Source organism: Octopus sinensis, linkage group LG1 (genome assembly GCF_006345805.1).
Source record: "Octopus sinensis linkage group LG1, ASM634580v1, whole genome shotgun sequence".
Lineage (NCBI taxonomy): Eukaryota > Metazoa > Mollusca > Cephalopoda > Octopoda > Octopodidae > Octopus > Octopus sinensis.
This window is the reverse complement of record NC_042997.1, coordinates 194,987,429-195,003,126: the sequence shown is the minus strand read 5'-3', so window position 1 is coordinate 195,003,126 and position 15,698 is coordinate 194,987,429. Positions and strand designations below refer to the sequence as shown.

At 37.7% G+C, this 15,698-nt stretch overlaps 1 protein-coding gene across 1 annotated transcript in view; it reads left to right on the top strand.

Moving 5' to 3' along the window:
- The window catches only part of LOC115217981 (glycerophosphocholine phosphodiesterase GPCPD1-like), a 68,911-nt gene that overhangs the window by 49,995 nt on the left and 3,218 nt on the right, over nt 1-15,698 (top strand). The window contains exons 11-18 of the mRNA XM_029787722.2: nt 330-381; nt 1,528-1,620; nt 4,298-4,378; nt 5,307-5,340; nt 7,983-8,104; nt 9,324-9,454; nt 12,682-12,817; nt 13,385-13,545. Of these exons, the coding sequence (XP_029643582.1) occupies nt 330-381; nt 1,528-1,620; nt 4,298-4,378; nt 5,307-5,340; nt 7,983-8,104; nt 9,324-9,454; nt 12,682-12,817; nt 13,385-13,545 (810 nt within the window). The remainder of the gene's footprint in view (nt 1-329; nt 382-1,527; nt 1,621-4,297; nt 4,379-5,306; nt 5,341-7,982; nt 8,105-9,323; nt 9,455-12,681; nt 12,818-13,384; nt 13,546-15,698) is intronic.

Here is a 15,698-nt window from a genome sequence, read left to right as displayed (position 1 = left end):
TTTAAATTGATAGTAGCTATTTTGTATTTAATCCTTTTTCTCCTCAAAGTATCAATTCTGTCAAAATGTAGACAGAATGCATAAAAGAGATGTGGTGTTACTTTTGACTAGAAATTTAATGTCTCAAACCTTCAGTGAGATGCAGTGTCTAATGAAATGAAGCTTTTGCTTGTCAGTGAACAGGTCGCGGATTTTAGCGACGAAAATATTTTGACAAATTAAACTTAAATGTTGAAGTGAATCGAACGGCTTTTGTGTGTTTCTTAAATGGCTTACAAACACCTTCCACACTGCAATTGTTTAATGTCTCAATTTTCCTTTTATTCTAGAAATCCTGTGATGGAGAACACCATAGCTTCATTTTGTGCTGCTGGTCACTATGTAAGTATTATAGATTAGATTTTATCCTTTCATCAGAATGGCAATTCTGTACAAATCACCATTGTGTTATTTTCCTTTCTTTTTCACTTTCCACTTGTTTTAGTCATTAGACTGTGGCCATGCTGGGGCATCACCTTTAAGGGTTTTAGTCAAACAGCGCAACCCCAGTATTTATGGTTTTTTTTAAACACTGGTATTTATTCAATTAATCTCTTGCCAAACTGTTATGGGAATATAAACAAACCAACACCAGTTGTCAAGAAGTGGGTGGGGAACACACACACACATGATAGGTTTCCACAAAGTTTATGTCTACCAAATTCACTCACAAGGCATTGGTCACCCTTATGGTAGTGGAAGACACTTGCCCAAGGTTCCCTACAGTAGAACTGAACCCAAAGCCATGATATTGCAAAACAAGCTTCTTAACATCAGGAAAGTTGTAACAGAAGAATTACGACTTTTCTGATGTTTCCTTCATTTTTTGCACTGACGAGAATGGTAATATATAATTTAATTATAATTAATTTAATCTCTTCCATGTTTCCTACATGTTGGTGTTACCATTTGAAACAATTGTATGCATGGATTAAAATGTTATCAAACTTTTAACATCTCTTCTCCATCTTTAATTGTTTGTTGACTGTGTTCTATAAATGCTCATAATACACCTTATACTTATATGTGTGTGTGCGTGTGTATGTTTGTGTATGTGTATGTTGTGTGTATGTTTGTGTGTGTATGTGTGTGTATATGCGTGTGTGTGTTTTTATATGTGTGTGTTTATGTGTGTGTGTATTTATATATATGTGTGTGTGTGTGTTTATATATATATGTGTGTGTGTGTGTGTGTTTATATATATATATATATGTGTGTGTGTGTTTATATATATATATGTGTGTGTGTGTGTGTGTTTTTATATATGTATGTGTGTGTATGTGTTTATTCTATACATCGTCTTTCTTGTTTCTTAATTTAAAATTCTAACATCTAATCCCCCCAAATATTACCTAGAAAAGATTATCTCCCTTACACTAAATAGTCACCAGGCTACGCCGCATGAATCTAATATGTACTTCTTTGTAATCTGCAATGTATTCTTTTGCGAATTATCAATTTTTAATTTTTCCATCTCTCTTGACTAGGGTGCTGATTTTGTTGAAATGGATGTACACCTAACAAAAGATCATGTACCTGTGATTTACCATGACTTTTATATTGATATTGCTATGGAACAGGTAAGGTTTCGTTTTAAAACTTCAATACAGCTTAAAACAACTGCAACAACTTTTGTACAAATATCTGATGGATGCTAGTATAGAAAAATAGATGTAAAAACTAACAACTCTAAACATTCACAATGTTTATAACATTTTAAAGGCGGTGAGCTGGCAAAAATGTTAGCACACCGGGCGAAATGCTTAGCGGTATTTCGTCTGCCGTTACATTCAGAGTTCAAATTCCGCCAAGGTCGACTTTGCCTTTCATCCTTTCGGGATCGATAAATTAAGTACCAGTTACGCACTGGGGTCGATATAATAGACTTAATCTGCTTGTCTGTCCTTGTTTGTCCCCTCTGTGTTTAGTCCCTTGTGGGTAGTAAAGAAATGGGTATTTTGCCTGTCTTTATGTTCTGAGTTCAAATTCCGCCGAGGTCAACTTTGCCTTTCATCCTTTCGGGGTTGATAAATTAAGTACCAGTTGCACACTGGGGTTGATATAATCAACTGGTCCCCTCCCCCAAAATTTTGGGCCTTGTGCCTAGAGTAAAAAAGAAAAGAATATGTATAATGTTTTAACATTTTACGTGTTTCAGTCATCAGACTGTGGCCATGCTGGGGCACCACCTTGAAGGTTTCAGTGAAATAAATCAACCTACTTTTTTTAAAAATCTGATTGTTATTCTGTCAGTACCTTTTGCTGATCCACTAAGTCACATCTCCATTTAACATCCACTTTCCTTGCTGGCATGAGCTGGATGGTTTGAGAGGAGCTGGTTTGACAGGGCTGCACATAGCTCCCCTTCTGCTTTGGCATGGTTTCTATGGCTGGATGCCCTTTATAATGTGGTGTTGGTATATTTATGGGGACATGGATATACCAATATCAGTTGCCAAGTGGGATAGTAAACTCTAAGGGCACACACACACACATTCATACATTTATACATGAAGTTAGGAAAGGCATCCAGCCAGCTGTGAAAACTGTGCTGAAGCAAACACAGAAGTACAGTGCAGTTTTCTGCCTTTCCAGCTCCTATCAAACTGTCCAACCCATGCCAGCATGGAAGGCAGACATTAAATGATATATATATATATTTATATATATATTAATATATATATATATTAATGATATAATATATATAGTCCCACTGCGTGGCATCTTGGGCAAGTGTCTTCTGCTATAGCCTCGGGCCGACCAAAGCCTTGTGAGTGGATTTGGTAGACGGAAACTAAAAAAGAAGCCTGTCGTATATATGTATATATATATGTATGTGTGTGTATATGTATGTGTGTCTGTGTTTGTCCCTCTAGCATTGCTTGACAACCGATGCTGGTGTGTTTACGTCCCCGTCACTTAGCGGTTCGGCAAAAGAGGCCGATAGAATAAGTACTGGGCTTACAAAGAATAAGTCCCGGGGTCGATTTGCTCGACTAAAGGCGGTGCTCCAGCATGGCTGCAGTCAAATGACTGAAACAAGTAAAAGAGTAAAAGAGTAAAGAGTATATATATGTTATAATGTATATATAAGAGTATATATATGTTATAATGTATATATAAAAATTAAAAATTGTATAATATAGCAGCATTTTCGAACTTCATTTTTTACAAATATATATATATATATATATAGGTGAGATAGTTGGTATGTGAAAGCACGTGGTTGGATGTATAAAAAACAAAAAAAGAGTGAAAAAAACTACAGAAGGCTTGTGTTATATGGTTAAAGAATATATTTAAATCGTTATGTTAGAAAAATGTTATAAAATTTTGCATATAGTAACATAGTTTTTGGAGACATAACCGGTTTCGTATTTTCTTTTCAAATTTCTCAAATTTCTTTACCTATATCGTGTCATGTCTTTGCTATGTTGTGAAATATGGAGTTCCAAATATATTTATATATATAAAACTGTAGTTGTGTGAGTGTCTGTCCCCTTCGATTTAGATTCCTAACTACTCCCACATTTTGCGGTGCAGTTTAACCAAATTCGGGTATCTTATAGTCTGATTCATATTGAGCCCGTCTGAGTATTAGCGCGCGTCTACGATGAGTCTACGATTTTTAAAATAATTTAACATCATTTTTTATTCCATTTTAATGCATAATTTTTCGTGTGTCGATGGTGGCGGAGTTGGCGTCCATGGTCACACCTGTACCTGTTTGCTTCTCCCCCTTCTTCCCTCCCTCATGAAGCTGTAGGGAAGGGAGTGTAAGGAAATCAACGTCGTAAAGCGTTGTCAAGGAGACCAGCGTTCTTTTAGAACAACGACTTCATGGCTTGAAGACACCAAAACAGAAATGGCTAAGAAAGCCCGAATTGGCATCTATAAGGGAAGTAACTCTCTAAAAATGCTTATATAGTTATTTCCCTTACAAACCCGAGCAACGCCGGGCGATACTGCTAGTTTATATATATATATTCTTGTGAAAACATGTTTGGATATGGGGAAATATTACCTTATTTGGAAACAGGTGAAAGTTGGCAACAGGAAGGACTTCTGGTCATAGAAAATTTACCTCAACAAATTCTGAGTGACCTACACGAGCATGGAAAAGTGGACATTAAAACAATAATCATGAAGATGATGATTATAATAACGCTTTTCTTTTTCCATAGATATCTGCACAAACTAATATCCAACCATTTTAAACTTCATCAATATATCATCTTTATTTTATTTCATTTCCAGAAAGAGCCAATGACTTTGTTTGACAACCATACAAAGATGTTAATCAAAAATCTTACATTAAAGCAATTACAGTCGTTAAAGGTGAGTATTTTTTCTTAACTCTCTAACTGCAAAATTAAATTTCATAGTTATTCCAGCAATACTGTTAAATATTTACCAAAAAAATAGAATTGTTTTTATTTCTGCAAGTCTTATGTCCTCCATAAGCTTGAGATATCTCAACACAAAATAGCTTCAAGCATAACATTCCTCAACAAAAGATAACTTGCTTTCTGCACAAGGAAATGAAATTTTGAGTTGATATATTTTGATTTCTATAGTAAAGGGTTAGTTAAAATGTATGGAATACAGAAATTAATTTTTCCTTAATTTAATTATTGCAAACTTATGAATATATTACCTCATCATTGCCAGAGCACCTGTCTGGCTTCCGTGCCGGTGGCACGTAAAAAGCACCATTCGTGTGTGATCGTTACCAGCGTCGCCTTACTAGCACTTGTGCCAGTGGCACGTGAACAAAACATTGCTGCTGGACTGACTCCTGTGCAGGTGGCACGTAAAAAACACCATTTGAGCGTGGCCGTTGCCAGTACCGCCAGACTGGCCCTCGTGCCGATGGCACGTAAAAGCACCCACTACACTCACGGAGTGGTTGGCATTAGGAAGGGCATCCAGCTGTAGAAACACTGCCAGATCAGACTGGAGCCTGGTGCAGCCTCCTGGCTTCCCAGACCCCTGTCGAACCGTCCAACCCATGCTAGCATGGAAAATGGACGTTAAACGATGACAATGATTATGGTGGGGCCACCAAAATCTTAGGGCCTCTATGGGTCTTAATCCAGCCCTGAGTAACCTACATACATTTCACTCAGTCACTTATCAATGTTTTTACATTCAAATTACACATGGTTCTACAAGTCATCTATTAATAATCTATTCACAAAAAATCAGAATATATTCCATTGATTCAATATTGAAATTAATATACTTTTCTAATTTTGCTTTTCAGCTGTTCTACCGTTTGAAAGAACCTGATTATTGGAGTAAGTTCTGGTTTACTCTTCACTTCAGAGCATGTGTTTTTATAAGATCGTGTGTGTATGTGAGTGAGTGAGTGAGTTAGTGAGTGTATGTGTGTGAGTGTATGTGTGTGAGTGTATGTGAGTGTATGTATGTGTGTGAGTGTATGTGTGTGAGTGTATGTGTGTGAGTGTATGTGAGTGAGTGTATGTGAGTGAGCGAGTGAGTGTGTGTGAGCGAGTGAGTGTGTGTGAGCGAGTGAGTGTGTGTGAGCGAGTGAGTGTGTGTGAGCGAGTGAGTGTGTGTGAGCGAGTGAGTGTGTGTGAGCGAGTGTATGTGTGTGAGCGAGTGTATGTGTGTGAGCGAGTGTATGTGTGTGAGTGTGTGTGAGCGAGTGAGTGTGTGTGAGCGAGTGTATGTGTGTGAGCGAGTGTATGTGTGTGAGTGTGTGTGAGCGAGTGAGTGTGTGTGAGCGAGTGAGTGTGTGTGAGCGAGTGAGTGTGTGTGAGCGAGTGTATGTGTGTGAGCGAGTGTATGTGTGTGAGTGTGTGTGAGCGAGTGAGTGTGTGTGAGCGAGTGAGTGTGTGTGAGCGAGTGAGTGTGTGTGAGCGAGTGTATGTGTATGAGTGTATGTGTGTGAGTGAGTGTATGTGTGAGTGAGTGTATGTGTGTGAGTGAGTGTATGTGTGTGAGTGAGTGTATGTGTGTGAGTGAGTGTATGTGTGAGTGAGTGTATGTGTGAGTGAGTGTATGTGTGAGTGAGTGTGTGTAAGTGAGTGTATGTGTGTGAGTGAGTGAGTGTGGGGGGGGGGTGATTGATTAGCTGCTTTGAAAGTTTATCTTTCATATTTGGATTCAGTATTTTCCTGTCATCCTTCTATTTATTCCTCATTAAGGTCCCAACTACTATAAGTTTGTCCCTTCCACTAGAACATTATCCATTTCTGATTTGGTCTTTATTGGAATGTGTCGCATATAAAATAAGATTAGGATTTGTAAAAATAAAGTGTTTTAGCACCCAAATGATACTGTCGGGATGAATTATTTTTAATATAAAATTCTGAATCCGGGAAAACTCTTCTAGAACCTCTCCTAAATTAATTTTAATGAAATTCTGGTTATTTATGCTTTTTAACGTGTAGGTATTTAGGGAAGAAGGAGTAGTACCTGACACCTTTGCATTTAAAACAGCCCAAATATTCTGTTTTATGTTCAAACCAGTCAGATGTGGCCTATCGCATTCACCTACAATGTTATCTTTATATATAAAAGTGAGGTTGTGTGCTGTCTGTCTCCTACAATTTAGATTCCTAACTACTCCCACATTTTGCGGTGCAGTGTAACCAAAACCGGGTATCTTATAGTCGTGATTCATATTGAGCCCTTCTGGGTATTAGCGTGCGTCTACAATGAGTCTACGATTTTAAAAAAAATTTACCATCAATTTTTCCCATTTTTAATGCATTTTTGGCATATATAAGGGAAGTAACTCTCTAAAAATTTATTAAATCTCAGAACGTAAAAACTACAGTAACACCCCCCTTTGTGGTTAGCCATATTGAGATGTCTATTATACTTTACATCTCTAAAAATGCTTATATAGTTATTTCCCTTACAAACCCGAGCAATGCCGGGCGATACTGCTAGTTCAAAATAAAAGGCCACATCATTGAAATTTCAAAGCTACAAGACAGGGTATGGGATAATATATGATAACTTCATAAAAGGCACCATTTGAGTGTGATCGTTACCAGCGTCGCCCTACTGGCACTCGAGCCCCGTGCTAGTAGGGTGTTAAGAGCACCATCCGAGCATGATCGTTGGCAGAGTGGCTATCTGGCCTCCATGCTGGTGGCACATAAAAGACACCATTCGAGCGTGATCGTTACCAGCATCGCCTTACTGGCACCTGTGCCGGTGGCATGTGTAAAAGATTTGAGTGGGGTCGTTGCCAGCACCGCCTGACTGGCCCCATGCTGGTGGCACATAAAAAGCACCGACTACACTCTCGGAGTGGTTGGCATTAGGCAGGGCATCCAGCTGTAGAAACTCTGCCAGATCGAGACTGAAGCCTGGTGCAGCTATCTGGTTCGCCAGACCTCAGTCAATCATCCAACCCATGCTAGCATGGAAAGCGGACGTTAAACGATGATGATGATGTCAAACTTTGCAACCATTAACCCTTTCATTACCAACCCGGCTGAAACCGTCCCTGGCTCTGAGTACAAATTTCTTGTTTTCATAAGTTTTGAATTAAAATCTTCAACTAAACCTTAGTCACAATTTATGTTCCTATCACTAGCTTAATGATAACTAAGTTATTTTACTAAATTCTTTGTTATATTTAAAGTAATTGAAAGAAACACAGAGCATCTCAAAATAAATAAAGTAACGAAAGGGTTAAAAGGTAGCAAGCTGGCAGAATCGTTAGCACACCGGACAAAATGTTTAGTGACATTTCATCCAGCTTTAAATTCTGGGTTCAAATTCCACCGTGGTCAACTTTGCCTTTCATCCTTGTGAGTTCAATTAAATAAGTATCCGTTCAGCACTGGGGTTTATATAATCAACTCGTCCCTTTCTCCAAAATTCCAGGCCCCATGCTTATAGTAGAAAGAATTATTTTTGTTGTTTTGTTGTTCATTGATAACTCTTCTTTTTGTAGTGCCAATTACCGAAACAGATGGTAACCCTGACCAACCATTTCCTACCCTTGAGAAATGTCTTGAAGAAGTTCCTGAAGAAATTGGATTCAATGTAGAAATTAAATACCCTTTAGAATGTATTGTAAGTTTTAATTTTATCTTTCATTTATTTGTTTTATACGAGTTTTAGTCATTGGACTGTGACCACACTGATGCACCCACCAAAACCAAGGGTTTTAGTTGAACAAATCGACCCCTGTACTTATGTTCACTTTAAAGCCTGGTATTTATTTTATTGATATTTTGCTGAACCACTAAGTTACAGGGACATAAATAAAATAAATACCAAAATCAATAAAATAAATACCAGCTGGGCACTATGTGTTGATCAAATCAACTAGCCCCACCACTCAAAATTGCTGGCCTTAAAAGAGATAGACCTCAACATCATTGGAAATAGAGAACTATATTTTTAAGTGATACAGCTATAGAAACTTATGTTCAGAATTTTAAATTTCTGCATCAACAATTTGATGACCTTTGTGCATTTTTTGCTTTGCAAACCCAGTGTGTGTGATACCATTGCTTACAAAACATGAAAACCCTTCTACCTATCCATGCATGTGTGTGTGTGTGTGTGTGTGTGTGTGTGTGTGTGTGTGTGTATATATATATATATAACGGGAAGGTTTATGAAAATAAACAAATGACAAAGGCAGGTGGAGTACAAACAAACAAACGTATTAGTATGGCGCTCAGGAATAGAAATAGAACAAGTCTTTTACGTTTCGAGCCTACGCTCTTCGACAGAAAGATACAGAGAAAAAAAAACAAGGAGAGAAAAAAAAGAGGAGAGAAAAAAAATGTGTGTAGGAGCTAACGATCTATCATGGTGTTCTATATATATATATATAGATAAAACTTACTTGGAAAAGGATATGTGGCATTCGATCATATAATAATATAAATATATGCATATACACATACATATATGTACATACCTATATACATATGTATATATATATACATGCATATATGGGTACAGGACATCAAAAAAAAAACGTTGAACACAGTGAAAAACGAAAACACAAAAACAGAAATAGCTCAACGTTTTTTTGATGTCCTGTACCCATATATGCATGTATATATATATACATATGTATGTACATTGAAGACTGAGGGCTTCGAATGTCCTGTCTGTGTTTGTTGTATCGTCTTCTAAGTGTTATGCGTTCTTGACCCAGTTTGTTAATTTTTTTTTTTTTTTTTTTACATATCATAATACATATATGTATGTATATATGCATATATTTATATTATTATATATATATAGTAATATTTTTCTTTCCTTTTTTTTTTAGGATGGCACAATGGAAAGCGAGGACATCTTTGATGCCAACTTTTTTCTGGATATTATATTGGCTAAAATATTTAAGCATTCAGGAAAGCGAAAAATTATTTTCTCAACATTTGAACCAGATTTATGTTGTATGTAAGTACAGCTGTCTTTTTTTATTACCTCTGTAGAAAAATGTATGTTTAGATTCACCATATACTATTTAATGAGTTATAATTCCTTGAGATAGTATACTGGTAGGGTAGACATAGCAGCCAATTCTCCCTCAACCCTTAAGCATTTAAACCAGCCTTAGCTGGCCAAAATAGTCTATCTGCTTTATTTTCAAACTAGTTAGATCCAACCTTTCACACCTATTCTATAATGCCATTCTAAATAACTAGACATAGCATCAAAATCTTACAAGATATCTATAAACAATCTTACAAGATATCTTACAAAATCTTACAAGATATCTTACAAGAAAGGTTACAAGATATTGCATGATTAACTGAAAACTATGTGAATAAATACGCATCACATTTGACTGAGTAATAAAGGATACAAATAACACTTTTACTGTCTTTAGAAAATGAGCATATTTGATGATGCAGCCCTAGGTATATTATACTTGATAAAAGAAAAAAAGAGGAAAGTCATAACTGCAGCATCTTTTGATCACAGATCTGCCAGATGAGGGCTGGGTAGTGAGAGGTTCAGGTGGTTAAACAACAGTGTAATATAAAAATAAATAAATGCACCCTTTTAAAGCCTAGCCAGGTTCATGGGCCCAGTTTCCCGGTTTCTATGGCGTATGTGTTTCCCCAGCTGGACAGGACGCCAGTCCATCGCAGCGTTACTCATTTTTGCCAGCTGAGTGGACTGGACCAACGTGAAAAGAAGTGTTTTGCTCGAGAACACAATGCATCGCCTTATTATTATTATTATTATTATTATTGCTGCCCCTGTGGCCGATAAAAAGAATTAATTATTATTATTATTGCTGGTGGTGGTGGTGGTGGTGGCGGCAGCAGCGGCAGAAACGTTAGCACGCTGGGCGAAATGCTTAGCGGTGGTATTTCGTCTGCCGTTACGTTCTGAGTTCAAATTCCGCCGAGGTTGACTTTGCCTTTCATCCTTTCGGGGTCGATAAATTAAGTACCAGTTACGCACTGGGATCGATATAATCGACTTAATCCATCTGTCTGTCCTTGTTTGTCCCCTCTGTGTTTAACCCCTTGTGGGTAATAAAGAAATAAGTATTTCGTCTGTCTTTACATTCTGAGTTCAAATTCCTCCGAGTTCAACTTTGCCTTTCATTCTTTCGGGGTCGATAAATTAAGTACCAGTTGCGTACTGGAGTCGATCTAATCGACTGGCCTCCTCCCCAAAAATTTCGGGCCTCGTGCCTAGAGTAGAAAACATTATTATTATTGAGATTTGCGTAATGAGAAGAAAAGAATTTATCTGCTCTATAATCAATGCTGGTCAAGGGAGACAACCCTGGAGTTTAAGTTAATGAAAATAAATTAACAGTATTCAGTAGGGATTTAGTTTGAAAATGTCTTTACTCACGACGTTAAAAGTATATCAGTACCTGCTTTACTCTCTCTGTCTTTTACTCTTTTACTTGTTTCAGTCATTTGACTGTGGCCATGCTGGAGCACCGCCTTTAGTCGAGCAACTCGACCCCGGGACTTATTCTTTGTAAGCCCAGTACTTATTCTATCGGTCTCTTTTTGCCGAACCGCTAAGTGACGGGGACATAAACACACCAGCATCGGTTGTCAAGCAATGCTAGGGGGACAAACACAGACACACAAACACACACACACATACATATATATACATATACATATATACGACGGGCTTCTTTCAGTTTCCGTCTACCAAATCCACTCACAAGGCATTGGTCAGCCCGAGGCTATAGCAGAAGACACTTGCCCAAGGTGCCACGCAGTGGGACTGAACCCGGAACCATGTGGTTGGTTAGCAAGCTACTTACCACACAGCCACTCTGTTTTTCATGTTAAAGGTAGTTGTTGCTATTCTCCTCCATCTGCTCATTCATTTGGTTTCTATGATAATAATTTGATGTTTTGTACTTCACCTATGGTTGTTATTTAACCCTTAAGATAGACTTGATCCACCTGAACTTTGATCAAAAATGTTCCCGTGACCATCCTGACTGTTATACACATACCATATCTAGGACAATATTATTTTATATACCCCCTTTTTTTATCTTTTTTTAGACACCAGGGTGTGATTTGAGAGAGAAATTTTGTTGCTACTTTTAGCAAGCTGAGTGGCTGTGTAGAGGCTCTCTTACTGACTCATGTATATCTCTTTTAGAAACTTTCAGAGCCCAAAAAGCGCTTTTACAACCTGCTAGAAACAGTAGCCAAATCTATGTCAAGTCAGGCCTTAGCATCTTGATGAAGAAGGGAATAATGTGATCCTTGATACACTGCAATAAATGTGGGATAGTCATGACTGGAATGTCTCTCAGTGAAACCTGGAGGCCAAACTACCACAACAATCGTTTTGAGGTTTTGATTTTCATTGTTTCATCACCAGTCTGGAACCCCTAGCTTGCTCAGCATATCAATCTCCTGGAAACTATTCAGAAACATGCAGCCAAATGAGTACCCACTGTCAGGCATCTACCATACTCTGAAGATCTCGGTTCCCTGGGAATTTGACACATTAAAGCTCCAACATCTAGCAACTGACTTGGTAGGCACCCACAAGATTATCCACCATCTTTCCAACAACAACAACTTTGGGCACTTTTGAATTCCTTATATTTAACACTTGTGGACATGCTTACAAAATCAAAGAACAACACAGCACCCATGACTTTTGGAAACATTTTCTCGCACTCAAAGTTGTTAGTTGCCGAGACACTACATCCTTCAAAACTTCCATATTTCCTGACATTCACCAACAGTATACCTATTTCTTTACTACTCACAAGGGGTTAAACACAGAGAGGACAAACAAGCACAGACAAACAGATTAAGTCGATTATATCGACCCCAGTACGTAACTGGTCCTTAATTTATCGACCCCGAAAGGATGAAAGGCAAAGTCGACCTCGGCGGAATTTGAACTCAGAACGTAACGGCAGATGAAATACCGCTAAGCATTTCGCCTGGCGTGCTAACGTTTCTGCCAGCTCGCCACCTAACATTCACCAACAGTATACCTGATACCCCCACTTCACCCTCACCTTTTTCGTTAATGACTCATTTACTGTTCACATCCTGTGCTTATTCTGCGTACTGTTCATGCACTTTTGGCTACTTTTTCCAATGAGTTGTAGTGCACCCGAGCTCTGTATACAATCAGTTAATTATTTCTATTTCTATTTTTAACAGGTTACATTTAAAACAGAACAAGTATCCTGTTCTGTTTTTGACACAGGGAATAAATAGTCATTGGATGTCCTACAAGGATGCCCGTTGCCATACAACAAGCACTGCTATTAGCTTTGCGAAGGCTGAATCTCTTCCTGTGAGTAGTTCTTTCACCATTGTTTGTCGATTCTATGAAAATTAACATTAAATTTAGGGAAAACAATGAAAGTAAAATTTATCAGCTTTTAGTTTTACCTCTAAACAAAGAGCCACTCAAAGAGACTCTTTAAATGTCTGCTGGCATTAATTGGTCAGCTTGAAAGGAGTTGGCAAGCTGCACCAGGTTCCACTTGTCTGTTGTACTGAGTGCTTTTTACATGACACCAGCATTGGACATTAAACGGACATTAAATGATGATGAGGAGGAGGAGGGTGTGTGTAAGCAAGCCATCTAAGAGTTCATAAGTTAGGGAAAAAAATGCACTCATATATCTGTCCACGTACACTTTGATTAACACACACACACAACTGTCTCTTTCAATTTCGATCTTCCAAATCCACTCACAAGGCTTTAGTCAACCTAGGGTTATAGTAGAATACACTTGCCCAAAGTGCCATGAAGTGGGACTGAACCCAAAACGTATGGTTACAAAGCAATCTTCTTAACTACACAACCATACCCTGGTCTAATCTACACATTATTTGTTTGTTTTCTATTTTTAAGGGTATTTGTGCTCATGCAGAAGAGTTACTGAAAGATACAGAACTTATGGAGATGTGTGCCCGAGAAAATTTGTCACTTATTGCTTGGGGAACTGATATTGAAAACTGCGATAACATGAAGGTTTTAACAGATTATCCACTTACAGGATTAATATATAATCGGTAAGTTAGATTCCTGTCTAATGTTCAGCCTCATTTAACCTCATTAGATAATATTTGAAACAGCTGTCTGTAGAAATAATCATTGTTGGTGTCATAGAAAAAATATGCAGTTGAAGAGTGGTGTAGTTTGCTTGAAGCATTGTAAGTCAGGAGTAAACTAACATATAATGAAGAAGAGCTTCTGACAATGTGAAAATGGGAAGTTGAGTTACTTTTATATATTTCAGGCACAAAGGCCATCATTAGAAGTGAATGCTTTAGAATTGTGAGTTTATGTAGGTCCTGCTATTTTGGTTGTTCAATGGGTAGTGACCCCATTTTGTCCAGTGAATGTGTGTTGCTGTTATCATACTCAGCAGATAAAGCAATCAAAATGGCAGGATCTACCATAAATCCTCGAGTATAATCCGCATTTTTTCCCCAAAATTTAAAGGTCAAAATCCCTACTGCCTACTATATACGAGGTTAAAAATGAAAATTACTTTCTAAGCAATGTCCGAGTCTCTATTTGCTGTCTGGCTATGTTTATTCAGACGCATTTTGTGATGTCAGACGCGAAAATACCTTAAGCTAAGCCTGAAAGCAATGAAGTCATAAAAGAATCATCCATAACTTGCAGTAAATAACATTTATTAAACGTTATTACGGTTATTTCTTTATTTTCTGTAAACAAAATGCTCAAAAAAGCTACATGTTTGCATTATGTTATATATACAATAATAATAAAGGACATTACTGTATACAGTTTTACAAACCAAGGACGTTATATAGACCGCCTTGACTCAAGTTAGAGAAGGGGTGCGTATTATACACAAGGTTTAGATTTTTCAGAGGTACAGTCCCCCTAAAAATCCCCTGCGTATTATACTCAAGGGTGGACTATACTCGAGGATTTATGGTACTTAAAACTCACATTTCTGATGGCAGGTCAATGTACTTGAAGCTCTCCTTCTGCATCATTTGTTTAATATATAGATTTTTTTTTCTAGTGAAGAGATGGAGTCAGACAGAATCAGAATCTGGGTTTTTTTTTTGTTTGCTTGTTTTTTTTACAAGAGTGGAGACATGGTTCTTGTTTATTTTTTGTTATAAGAACACTTAACTAATTCCTAGAATTTTAAACAAAATCCTTTCTAGGTTTTTTTCCCCACCTTCTTGCAAACATTTCTGTACATTTGTGTCTTTTTCCTTCTTTTAATCCTTCAACTGTGAAATTGGTTATTCCACTAATGACGCTAAATAGCTACCAAAAAGTACAATTAGTATTTTCTGTCATATCTTCTTGACATATCTCAGCAAAAAGTTTTTCCAAACATAACATACTTCATCAAATGATAAATTAGTATTTAAAACTCTTTCTGTAATTAAGAGAAATGAAATTTTAGGTGGATATATCTGATTTCCACAGTAAAAGAGTTAAACATTTTTGTACATGAAGCTGTGAAATTAAAGAAGCTACTATGATGTAACACACAGCAAAGATATAACCGTTTGCCTCAGGCTACCCAATCAACAATGGGTGCCATTTCTACATGGCTGCTGTGTCACTGTTAGTGGTAGACAGGTTATCATGTAGTGTATGTAAATATTGATACTCTTTTACTTGTTTCAGTCATGTAATTGTGGTCATGCTGGAGCACCGCCTTTAGTCAAGCAAATTGACCCCAGGACTTATAAATATATAAATATGTATCATCATCATCGTTTAACGTCCGTTTTCCGTGCTAGCATGGGTTGGACGGTTCGACCGGGGTCTGGGAAGCCAGGAGGCTGCACCAGACGCCAGTCTGATCTGGCAGTGTTTTTACAGCTGGATGCCCTTCCTAACGCCAACCACTCCGTGAGAGTAGTGGGTGCTTTTTATGTGCCACCGGCACAGAAGCCAGATAGTCTGGCACCGGCCATGATCGGTTGGTGCTTTTTACGTGCCACTGGCACAGAAGCCAGTCAAGGCGGCACTGGCATCAGCATATATATATATATATATATATATATATATATATTTATGTAGGTGTGTCTGTGTTTGACTCCCCACCATCACTTAACAACCAATGCGGATGTGTTTATGTCCCCCATAACTTAGCAGTTTGGCAAAAGAGACCAATAATATTAGTACTAGGCTTGCAAAATATAAGTACTGGGCTGAATTTGTT